Here is a 12,762-nt window from a genome sequence, read left to right as displayed (position 1 = left end):
TGTGGCGCTTCCTCCTCCTCCAGTTTAATCATTCACTACCATTCACGACTGGATGTGACAGGACTGCAGAGCTTAGATCTGATCTGTTGCTTGCTGCTTATTGCTGTTTGATATGCGAGAAGTCCTGTTTGGTGCCTTCACTAGGTTAACACCTCATCTTCAGGTGTGCCTGGTGCTGTTCCTGGCACTCTCCACTGAATCAGAGTTGATCGCCTGGCTTGATGGTAATAGTTGATTGCGGGATATGCCAGGCTGTGAGGTTACAGATTGTGCTGGAGTACAATTCTGCTGCTGTTGATGCTCCACAATGCCTCATGGATGCTCAGTCTTAAGTTGCTAGATCTGTGTAATGTCTGTCCCATTTGAAATAATGAGAGTGCCCCACAACACTATGGAGGTTATTCTTAATGTGAAGGCAGGACTTCATCTCCACAAGGATTGTGCAGTGGTCGCTCTTCCTGATCCTGTCATGGACAGATGCATCTACAGCTGGGAGATTGGTAAAGACGAGGTCAAGTATGTTTCAACCTCTTGCTGGTTCCCTCACTACCTGCCACAGACCTAGTCTAGCAGCTATGTCCTTTAGGGCCCGATCAGCTCGATCAGTAATACTGCTGCCAAGCCACTCTTGGCAGTGGACTCTGAAATCCCCACCCAGAACACATTTTGCATCCTTGCCATCCTCAGTGATTCCTTCAAGTATTGTTCAACATGGAGGAGTACTAATTCATCAGCCAAGGGAGGACAGGATGTGGTAATCAGCAGGAGATTCCTTGCCCATGCTTAATCTGAAGCTACGAGACCTCATTGGGTCCAGAGTCAATGTTGAGGACTCCTAGGGCAACTTCCTCCCTACTGTATACCACGGTGCCATCAATTCTGCTGGGGCTGTCCTGCCAGTTGGATAAGACATATGCAGGAATAGTGATGGTGTTGTCTGGGACATTGTCTGTAAGGTATGTTTCCACTAGTATAACCCATGTCAGACTGTTGCTTGACTAGTCTGTGAGACAGCTCTCACAGTTTTGGCACTAGCCCCAGATGTTAGTAAGGAGAACTTTGCAGGGGTATTTCTGCCATTGTCTTTTCAGGTTATTGTCAGGTGATCCGTCTAGTTTCATTCCTTTGACACTTTGTAGAGATTGTTATAACTGAATGGCTTGCAAGGCCATTTCAGAGGGCACATGACTGTGAACCACATTGCTTTGGGACTACAGTCACATGCAGGACAGAGTCGAGAGTGTGTTGCTGGAAAAGCACAGCAGGTCAGGCAGCATCCGAGGAGCAGGAGAATCAAAGCAGGAGATACCTGATGAAGGGCTTATGCCCGAAACGTCCATCTCCTGCTCCTCGGATGCTGCCTGAACTGCTGTGCTTTTCTAGCAACACACTCTCAACTCTGATCTCTAGCATTTGCAGCCCTCACTTTCTCCTCACATTTAGGACAGACCAGGCAAGGACGACAGATTTCTTTCAAATTAATTGTTTTTTCTAATAATTGACAGTGGTTTCATGGTCATTAGTAGATTCTTAATTCCAGATTTTTAAAATTTGCAATGGTGGGATTTGAACCCGAGTCCCCAGAATATTACCTAGCTCTCTGAATTAATAGTCTAACAATAATACTGCTAGGCCATCACCTTCCCTTAATGGTTAAATATTACTCCATTGCTCTCTATTGTTTTTGTTTTCAATTATAAAGCTAATACTAACCAACAAAGTTTAATTTTGTGTTACTTTATTTCACAAAATCTCAGAAATGGGATTGACCCATTGAGTACACTCCAATTTTTTTGTCCATGGCAATTTCTGCATTTTTGATTTTAAACACATTGCTCTACTCCATACCCCTTAATATCTGAAGCATCTATCTCATTCTTGAATACCCCAAATTCACTTTGAATCTATGGTCTCCTGGGACAGGATATTTTTTCAAAAAAAGTATGTCTTTAAAACATGTTACAGCCAGTCAAATGAATATGACAATTGGCAAATAATCTATTTTAGTATTGTTAGGTGAGGGATAATTGCTGGCATAATATTCAATTTTTCTCACCCTATCATAAATGGTCAAACGCAAGCTGGCTAGACTCTAACTTCTGAAACTCCCTTCCTAATTTTTGTAACTCTTACCCCTTTAAAATCTATCTTTTTGACAAAGCCTTTGATCACCTAACTTACTAGCTCCTTCTCCCATAGAATCACAGGAGGAATAACATCTCCTCTTTCCTCATTGTCCAAGGAGCCAGACACTCCTTCCAGGTGAAGCAGTGCTTTGCTTGTACTTTTTTTCAGTTTTGTATTCTGTATTCATTGCTCACAGAGCTGTCTGCTGTACACTCAACACTAAATGCCGAATATTTTATAGAACACCTCGGTTCAGTTTCAGGCATGATACTGGACTTCAGTCACTTGCTGTTTTAGTACACCATCGCACTTCTTTCCTAAGCATACTACAGCTTTCCAAAGAAGCCCAATAATAGCTTGATGAACAGCGTCTCATCAGCTTTCTGATACTTCAAAGCTTTCTGGACTCAGTGTTAAGTTCAACTTCAGATCATGAAATCGATTTCCTACTTTGTTTCCTTCTGTCAAGTGCCAGACTGTAACTTATTTTCATATTACTGCCTTCAGGCTTTCCTGAAAGGATAGAGAAGTTCTTCTTTTAATTCATTTTATGGGATGCGGGGTCATTGCTTCGGCCAGAATGCATTTCTTGTTCCTAATTGGCCCATGAACTAGAACACTTGCTCAGTCATTTGCCATTTCAGATGCCACTTCAGGTTCAACCGCATTGCTATTGGTCTGGAGTCATATTGAGACCAGTGCAAATAAGAATGACAGATTTTGAGATCAAGAAAGAAATGGTAATGGGTCTCTAGAAGGGCATTAAGGTGGATAAGTCCCCAGGACCCAATGGTATCTACCCCAGGTTATTGAAAGAGGCAAGAGTAGAGATTGCTGGGGCCCCTTACCAAGATCTTTGTATCCTCATTAGCCTTTGGAGAGATTCCAGAGAACTGGCAAGTAACTAATGTTGTTACTAAAGAGAGGAAATACACTATCCATATAGAAGGTTGTCAAAGGGTACAGTATGATATAGATCAGTTGTATATATCAGCAAAGAAATGGCAGATGGAGTTTAATCTGTGTAAGTGTGAGGTCCTGCACTTTGGGAAATCAAATGTTAAGGAAAAGTATACAGTTAATGACAGGACCCTGCACAGTACCGATGTACAGAGGGATCCTGGAGTTCAAGTCCATAGCTCCCTAAAAGTGGCCATGTAAGTAGATGGGGTGGTGAAGTAGGCATATGGCATCCTTGCCTTTATTGGTAAAGGAATTGAGTGCAAGAATCAAGATGTCATGTTGCGGCTTTATAAGACTTTGGTTAGGCCACACTTGGAGTATTGCGTTCAATTCTGGTTGCCACATTACAGGAAGAGGCTTTGGAGAGGGTGCAGAAAAGGCTTACCAGGATGCTGCCTGGATTAGGGGGTATGAATTATAAGGATAAGCAAGAAAAACTCAGGTTGTTTTCTCTGAAGCGGCAAAGGCTGAGGGAAGACATGATAAAAGTTTATAAAATTATGAGATGCACATGTAGGGTTGACAGTCAGAATCTTTTTCCCCCAGAGTTAAAATGTCTAAAACTAGGTGAAATGCATTTAAGGTGAGAGGGAGAAAGTTCAAAGGAGATATGAGGGGCAAGTTTTTTTTTTAAACACAGAGTGATAGGAGTATGAAACATGCTGCCAGAGGTGGTTGTGGAGACAGATACAAGAGAGCGTTCAAGAGACTTTTACAATAAACACATGAATATGCACAGAATGAAAGGATATGAACCAAGGACAGGCAGAAGGGATTAGTTTAATTTGGCATCATGTTCGGCACAACATTATGGGCCGAAGGGTCCATTCCTGTGCTGTACAGTTCTAGGTTCTATTTCTTTCCCTGGAGGACATGAGTCAACCAGATTTTTTTTAATGACACAATAGCCATTGACATGGGTTTTAAATCCCAACATTTTATTGAATTAAAATTTTCCTAATTTTGGAAGCTTAATTTTAAGGTGATTGGAGAAAAGTTAAGAGATGTCAGAGGCAGGTTCTTTACACAGGGAGTGGTGGGTGCATGGAATGCACTGCCAGCAATGGTTGTAGAGTCAGATACATTAGGGACATTTCAGTGACTCTTGGATAGGCACATGAAAGATAGTACAATGAAAGGTTTATATGGGTTAGTCTGATTTGAGTAGGATAAAAGGTTAGCACAACATCGAGGGCCGAATGGCCTGTACTGCGCTGTATTGTTGTGTGTTTTATGCCATGGCAGGATTTGAACCTATGTCCCCAGAACATTAGTTTGGGTCTCAGAATTACTAATCCAGTCACCTCCTGTCTCCCCACATTATGTATTCTGCCATTAATACTTACTTTGGATCAATTTTTGCTCCTTCAGTTCAACTATAACTGTTCCTCTTTGCTCTGCCTTTATTTAGTCTCTCCTGCCTCTAAAATTCCTATTTATTCTCATTGACCTTCCTGCCATTTACAATAACATAAAGCTCATCATATTTCCATCTCCCTTTAGATCCAAAAGAATTACATTGGACTCAAAACATTAAATTTGTTCCTTTCTTTTCAGATGCTGCTAGGCCAGAGTCATTTATGTTCTTAGTTGCAAAATATCCTTATGTGGCCAAGTGACTATATTAAATCTGGCAATGGTCCTGTGAAGCTTTTTTACAAGATTCTAAGTAAATACAAACTGTTGTTGCTTCTCTCTTCAGAGGCCTGTTGGGTAGTCTCGAGAAGCTTGTTTTAAAATTTCCAGTCACCGATTTATGAAAGTGGGGCAAGAAACAGTCCAGTTGTCAGCTTGATCTCTGACCACACAAATTGCGACCCCACAGTAGTTTTAATGTGGAAATATTTTATTCCGGGGAGTCGGAAAGAAACAACTCGGATCTAGACACCTGTTGGGGTTTTACCTGTGCAGACTTCTGGCGTGTCGAATGCCTTGATGTTGTGCCGATGCCTTTAACTTCCAGATCCATTTAAAGCTGTAAAAATAAGCCATTACAAACGGTTTAAGTGGGATTTTTCATTTGCAAGAACAAAATGACTTTTGAAAGATTGAACCGAACATCGGAAAGCTCTGAAACTGGTCAGGGAATTTGGTGATCAAGCTGATGTGCCAGCTTACCTGGTCAAGTGGAGCCAGGCCTGGTCTGGTCTGGTCCACCCTCGCACTCACCTGTCGCTAGCCAATGGCTCACCTGGCGGCTTCCCTCCCGTCAATCACCCCGCGTTGCCATAACGACCGCCCGCGTCCGTCCACACTTCCGGGGACCAGCACGCGCATGTGCAAGCTCCTGAATTGCTGTATTGATTGCCTGTGGCAGGAAGGTCAATGAGAATTGCTCGATATTTACTTCCATTTCATGAATGCAAACAAAATTTTAATTGGAGAGTTGGATCAAAGATTAAATGGCTTTTTTTTTGCAGTAAAATTCTCTAATGACTGCTCTATTAGGCAATGTAGCGAAAGGCTGGACTTTTTTTTAAACCTATATTTCTACACAACCTGTTCCGAGATGTTATTACACGCCCCTGGGGATTTAAACCAGGGGTAGGAGTACTATCACTGTGAAGCAAGAGGGCCCCCAGACTACACATTATTAAACCATATGAAAATTACATTCAGTTGTGCAACATTTTACATTCTTCAGTGATTGACTCCGCTTAATGTACATTCCAAGAGCAGGAATTCATCCACTGTGCGTAAGTTTCGTTAAAGGGTATTAATAAACTGCTGCGATGTCTGGAATACTGGATCTATGTTAATGGAGATAGTGGCTGGTAAGTTGAGTCAGAAAAGGCTGACTGCAGTAAAATAAAAATCACATTCAGTTGTATAAATAATAATTTGGGAGAACAGAACTTGACCGTTCTTGGGAAAAAAAGACATTTTGTCAAAGCTTCTCATCTTAATGGCAATAGAACAATTCACAAGAAGTACTAATTGAAAAGTGAGAAAATAATATAACCTGCTTAAACATAATGGCATCTCTGGAGCAGATTGGACATGAACCCAGACTGTTGATCCAGTGACAGGGACACTACCACATCACCACAAGGGGCTATAATGTTTGCTTTCCTCCAATACATTTGTTTTTAATTAGAGGTTATATAAATCCAGAAAGGTACCAACACATGACCACTCATTGTCAAGGCTAGTACTCTAACAACTGAGCTATGATGCTTGAGTCAAAAATTTCTGGATGACAAACAACTAAGGTAGTTGACAGTGATCGGATACTGTATGACTGTACTGATTGCTTGGTAAGTAATCTTAAGTAGTAACTATCAGAGTCCACTTTCTAACCGATCAGCACTCTCCTCATAAAAGTTTTGAAAACCAAAGGGCACAGTTATAGTCATAGATATGTACAGCACGGAAACAGATCCTTCGGTCCAACTCGTCCATGCCAACAAGATATCCTAAATTAATCTAGTTCCATTTGCCACCACTTGGCCCATATCCCTGTAAACCCTTCTTATTCGTGAACCCATCCAGATGCTTTTTAAATGTTGTAATTGTACCAGCCTCCACCACTTCCTCTGGCAGCTCATTCCATACATGCGCTACCCTCTGCTTGAGCAAATTGCCCCTTAGATTCCTTTTAAATCTTTCCCCTCTCACCTAAAACTGCGCTGTCTAGTTCTGGACTCCCCCATTCTTGTCTATTTACCCTATCCATGCACCTCATAATTTTATAAGCCTCTATAAGGTCACTCCTCAACCTCTGATGCTCCAGGGAAAACAGCCCCAGACTATTCAGCCTCTCCCCATAGCTCAAATCCTCCAATCCTGGAAATATCCTTGTAAATCCTTTCTGAACCCTTTCAAGTTTCACAATATCCTTCAGATAGGAGGGAGACAAGAATTGCACACAATATTCCAAAATACTTTTAAAATATTTTCATCAGAAGAAATGGTGAGTTGAGAAAACCTTGCAATAAATTATTTGAGTTTCGAATGCACTGTCATGAAGTGGAGGCAGGTTCAATTGAAGCATTCAAGAAGTCATTGAGTAGTTACTTAAACAGAAAAAGCATGGAGGGTACGGGGAAAAATATGTGATTGGCACTAATGGTCAGAAAGCCATTATCGATATGATAGACATAATGGCTACCTTCTGTACCATATCAATTCTGTGATACAGTATCAAATACTATTTTCCTTTTATATTGGTATTTCTTGTGAATTGTCCACATGAGTGAAAGACAAGGTTTTAACTAAATATATCTTTTGTCAGCAACATTCATAATCAGTTGTGTTAGATTTGCTGTTCCAGTGTCCAATCTTTGCTTAATGCATAGTTGATGCAGAAATTAATCCTGTAAATTACATAAAGAGCAAACTAGTTAGACAAGAGAGAGAAACATGAGTTGGAGCATGTAATCCCCAGTCCAGCAATATTCGTCTTTATTATTAAATCCCTCCATGGTCGTCCTCTGTCTCTGTTAACCTCCTCCAGCCCTACAAAGTTTCTAGATATTTTTAATCAATCAATACATTAATTTTGTACACCTGTGGAGCATGTGGGACTTAGATGTAAGGACACCACCGCTATAAGAGCTCTTCTACAAAAGACATCTGCAATTGTCCAGTTCTGGCTTCTTGCATGATCCATAATCACATAATGAATGGCAACTCTACTTTCAGCTGCCTGGCCTTTAAGTGTTAGAATTTCCTTCCCAACGTCTTTTTGAATCTCTACAGCTTCAATAAGTTCCTTAAAAATGATTTAACTTTTGACCACATGTCCAAATATATGCTTGTGTTTCCAGTGTTAAGTTTATTTGATAGTGTTCCTGCAATGTTTTTTTAAATTCATTCATGGCATTTATCACTGACTAGGCCAGCATTTATTGTCCATTCCTACTTGCCCTTGAGGTTGTGGTGGTGAGCTGACTTCTAACACCAATCCATGTGGTGTAGGTACACTCACAATGCCATTGGGGAGAGAGTGCCAGGACTTTGACCCAGTCACACTGAAGGAATGTTGGTATATTTATAAATCCATAAATATATAAAATGAAAAAGAGTGGCTAAAGTAAATATTGGTTCTTTAGAGGAGGAGAAGGGGCATTTAGTTATGGGATATGCTGAAATGGCCAAGGCACTGAATAGGTATTTTGTGTCAGACTTCACAGTAGAGGACACTAATAACCTGCCAATAATTGACAAAGACATGAAGGTAGGTGAGGATCTGGAAACAATCATTATTATGAAAGAGGTAGTGTTGGGCAAGCTAATGGAGCTAAGGAGAGACAAGTCTCCTGACCCTGATGGAATGCATCCCAAGGTACTAAAAGATATGGCGGGAGAAATAGTATGTACACTGGTAGTAATTTTCCAAAATTTGCTGCATTCTGGGGCAGTCCCAGCAGATTAGAAAACAAATGTGACACCACTGTTTAAAAATGGAGGTAGACAAAAGATGGGGAATTATAACTTAATCATAGCTTAATTATAATTATAACTTAATTATAATTATAGCTTAACTTCTATGGGGAAGATGCTTGAATCTATTATCAAGGAAGAAATAACAAGGCATCTCTATAAAAATTGTCCCATTGGGCCGATGCAGCATGGGTTCATGAAGGGCAGGTCATGCATGGCATTACGAGTAAAGTATTAGCATCGATAGAGCATTGGTTGACTAACAGGAAGCAAAAGGTGGGAATAAATGAGTGCTTTCGGGCTGGCAATCAGTGACGAGTGATGTGCCTCAGGGATCGGTGTTGAGACCACAATTATTCATAATTTATATAGGTGATTTGGAGTTGAGACCACGTGTAGTGTGTCAAAGTTTGCGGATGATACTGAGATGAGTGGCAGAGCAAAGTGTGCAGAGGACTGTGAAACTTTCCAGAGGAACATAGATACTTTGAGTGAATAGGCAAAGATCTGGCAGATGGAATACAATGTTAATAAATGTGAAGGCATCCATTTTGGTAGGAGTAACAGTGAAAATGATTATTATTTGAATGGTAAAAAGTTGCAGCATGTTGCTATGCAGAGGGATTTGGATGTCCTTGAGCATGAATCACAGAAATCTTCTAAGAGAAAGTGAAGACTGCAGCTGCTGGAGATCAGAGCTGAAAATGTGTTGCTGGAAAAACGCAGCAGGTCAGGCAGCATCCAAGGAGCAGAAGAATCGACTTTTCGGGCATGAGCCCTTCTTCAGGAATAGGAGGGTGTGCCAAGCAGGCTAAGATAAAAGGTAGGGAGGAGGGACTTGGGGGAGGCGTTTTGGAAGTGCGATAGGTGGAAGGAGGTTAAGGTGAGGGTGATAGGCCGGAGTGGGGGTGGAGGCGGAGAGGTCAGGAAAAAGATTGCAGGTTAGGGAGGTGGTGCTGAGTTCGAGAGTTGGGACTGAGACAAGGTGGGGAGAGGGGAAATGAGGAAACTGGAGAAATCTGAGTTCATCCCTTGTGGTTGGAGGGTTCCTAGGCCGAAGATGAGGCACTCTTCCTCCAGCCGTCATGTTGCTATGGTCCTTGGGGCCTTGGAGGGAAGTAAGGGGGGAGGTGTGGGTGCAAGTTTTGCATTTCTTGCGGTTGCAGGGAAAGGTGCCGGGAGTGGAGGTTGGGTTGGTGGGGGGTGTGGACCTGACAAGGGAGTCATGGAGGGAGTGGTTTTTTTGAAACGCTGATAGGGGAGGGGAGGGAAATATATCCCTGGTGGTGGGGTCCGTTTGGAAGTGGCGGAAAGTCGATTCTCCTGCTCCTTGGATGCTGCCTGACCTGCTCCGCTTTTCCAGCAACACATTTTCAGCATGAATCACAAAAGGTTGGTCTGCAGGTACAACAAGTAATTAGCAAAGCAATGGAATTTTGCCCTTCATTGCTAAAGGGATTGAGTTTAAAAGCAGGAAGGTTATGTTGCAGCTGTACAGAATGCTGGTGAGGCCACACCTGGAGTACTATGTACATACTTGAGAAAGGATGTACTGGCACTGGAGGGAGTGCAGAGGAGGCTCACTAGGTTGATTCCGGAGTTGAAGGGGTTGGCTAATGAAGAGAGACTGAGTAGACTGGGATTATATTCATTGGAATTCAGAAGAATGAGTGGGAATCTTATCAAAGCATATAAAATTAAGTTAAAAATCACACAACACCAGGTTATAGTCCAACAGGTTTATGTGGAAGCACTAGCTTTCGGAGCGCTGCTCCTTCATCAGGTGCTAATCAGAGAGTGTATCACAGCTACAGAAACGAAGGTTGTTGAGGAAGTATGGGTGGAAGTTAGGAACAGCAAGGGAACAGCCATCACCTTGGGGGTTTTCTACAAACCACCTAATAGCAGTAGAGAGATTGAAGATCTCATAGGCGAGCAGATTCCGGAAAAATGCAAAAGTAGCAGGGTTGTTGTTAAAGTTTCAACTGTGATTTCAACTTTCCCAATATCGACTGGAACCTCCTAAGTGCAGATGGTTTGGATGGAGCCGTTTTTGTCAGATTGTTCAGGAGGGTTTCCTTACTCAGTATGTAGACAGACCAACAAGGGGAGAGGCCATTTTGGATTTGGTGCTCTGCAACGAGCCAGGACAGATGTCAGATCTCGCGGTGGGAGAGCACCTTGGTGAAAGTGATCACAACTGCCTCACATTTAGCATAGACTTGGAGAGTGAAAGGAGCAGTTACTGACAGAAGATATTTAATTGAGGAAAAGGAAATTATGACGCTATCAGACAGGACTTGGGAAGTACAGACTGGGAGCAATTGTTCCACAGAAAGGGCACAGCAGACATATGGAGACTAAGAAACAGTTGTTGCAAGTGATGCACAAATTTGTTCCTCTGAGACAGGTAAGAACGGGTAAGTTAAGGAACCTTGGATGATGAGAACAGAGGAACTTCTCGTCAAAAGGAAGAAGGCAGCTTATGTAAGGTGGAGGAAGCAAGGATCTAGCACAGCTTTAGAGGATTACAGGCTAGCTAGAAAGGAGCTCAAAACTGGACTGAGGAGAGCCAGGATGGGGCACGAAAAAGGCTTGTCAAGAAGGATTAAGGAGAACTCAAAGACATTTTACTCATATGTGAGGAATAAGAGAATGATCAGGGAGAAGGTAGGGCCAATCAGGGATAGCGTAGGGATCTTGTGTGTGGAGTCTGAGCAGATAGGGGAAGTCCTAAATGAGTTTTTCGCTTCGATTTTCACCAAGGAAAGGGAAATTGTTGTAAATGAAAACTTAGAGAAGCTGGGATACAGTCTTGACCAGATCAAGATTGATGAAATTGATGTGCTACAAATTTTGGAAACATTAAGATTGATAAGTCCCCAGGGCCAGACCAGATTTATCCTAGGCTGCTCCGTGAAGCGAGAAAGGAGGTTGCTAAGCCGCTGGCAAGGATATTTGCCTCCTCACTCTCCACAGGAGTCGTACCAGAGGATTGGAAGGAGGCGAATGTTGTTCCTCTTTTCAAGAAAGGTAATAGGGAAATCCCTGGCAATTACAGACCAGTCAGTCTTACGTCTGTGGTCAGCAGAGTTTTGGAAAGAATTCTGAGGGATAGAATTTATGACTATTTGGCAAAGCATAGTGTGATTAAAGGCAGTCAGCATGGCTTTGTGAGGGGCAGGTCATGCTTCACAAATCTTATTGAGTTCTTTGAGGAGGTGTCAAGACAGGTCAACGACAGTCGAGCAGTGGATGTGGTGCATATGGACTTCAGCAAGGCATTTGATAGGGTTCCCCATGTAGGCTCATTCATAAAGTCAGGAAGTATGGGATACAGAGAGATTTGGCTATCTGGATTCAGAATTGGCTGGCTGGCTGACAGAAGGCAGAGAGTGGTTGTAGATGGGAAGTATTTTGCCTGGAGGTCAGTGTTGAGTGGGGTCCCACAGGGCACTGTTCGTGGGCCTCTACTCTTTGTAGTTTTTATAAATGACTTGACTGAGGAGGTTGAGGGGTGGGTTAGTAAATTTGCAGATGACACAAAGATTGGAGGTGTCGTTGATAGTATAGAGTACTACTGCAGGTTGCAGCGTGACATAGACAGGATGCAGAGCTGGGCTGAGAAATGGCAGATGGAGTTCAACCTGGATAAATGCGAAGTGGTGCATTTTGGAAGGTCGATCTCGAATGCTGAAAATAGGATTAAAGACAGGATTCTTGGCAGTGTGGAGGAACAGAGGGATCTGGGTGTGCAAGTACATAGATCCCTCAAAGTTGCCACCCAAGTGGATAGGGTTGGTAAGAAAGCACATGGTGTTTTGGCTTTCATTAACAGGGGGATCGAATTTAACAGCTGCAAGGTTTTGCTGCAGCTCTACAAGTCCCTGGTGAGACCACACTTTGAATATTGTGTCCAGTTCTGGTCGCCCCACTATAGGAAAGATACAAGAGGCTTTAGAGAGGGTGCAAAGAAGGTTTACCAGGATGCTGCCTGGATTGGAGGGCTTGCCTTATGAAGAAATGTTGAATAAGCTCAGACTTTTCTCTCTGGAGAGGAGGAAGAGAGGAGACCTGATCGAGGCGTACAAAATAGTGAGAGGAATAGTCAATATCCAGAGACTTTTCCCCAGGGCAGGATTGACTGGTAAGAGAAGTCATAGCTTGAAGATATTAGGAGGAAAGTACAAAGGAGACGTCAGGGGTATGGAATGCGCTGTCAGCTGTGGTGGTGGAAGCAAAGTAATTGGGGACATTTAAGAGACTGCTGGACATGCACATGGATAG

General features: G+C 42.5%; 1 protein-coding gene across 8 annotated transcripts in view; it reads right to left on the bottom strand.

The window, feature by feature from the left end:
- Window positions 1-5,499, bottom strand: part of caps2 (calcyphosine 2) — a 54,123-nt gene extending 48,624 nt beyond the window's left edge. For 2 of the 8 annotated variants that reach the window (XM_043709869.1, XM_043709875.1), the window contains exons 1-2: window positions 5,209-5,498; window positions 4,994-5,065 (exon numbers count right to left, since the gene is read on the bottom strand). In XM_043709869.1, coding sequence (XP_043565804.1) covers window positions 4,994-5,059 — 66 coding nt within the window. In that variant the 5' untranslated portion in view covers window positions 5,060-5,065; window positions 5,209-5,498. Of the gene's footprint in view, window positions 1-4,993; window positions 5,066-5,208 lie in introns of those variants that run through there. The other 6 variants (XM_043709870.1, XM_043709871.1, XM_043709873.1 and 3 more) reach the window with 6 other exon arrangements.
- Window positions 5,500-12,762: the final 7,263 nt, after the last annotated feature.

This window comes from Chiloscyllium plagiosum, chromosome 19 (assembly GCF_004010195.1).
Source record: "Chiloscyllium plagiosum isolate BGI_BamShark_2017 chromosome 19, ASM401019v2, whole genome shotgun sequence".
Classification (NCBI taxonomy): domain Eukaryota; kingdom Metazoa; phylum Chordata; class Chondrichthyes; order Orectolobiformes; family Hemiscylliidae; genus Chiloscyllium; species Chiloscyllium plagiosum.
Note: the sequence above shows the minus strand (reverse complement) of the source record. Positions and strands in the feature narration are given on the sequence as shown.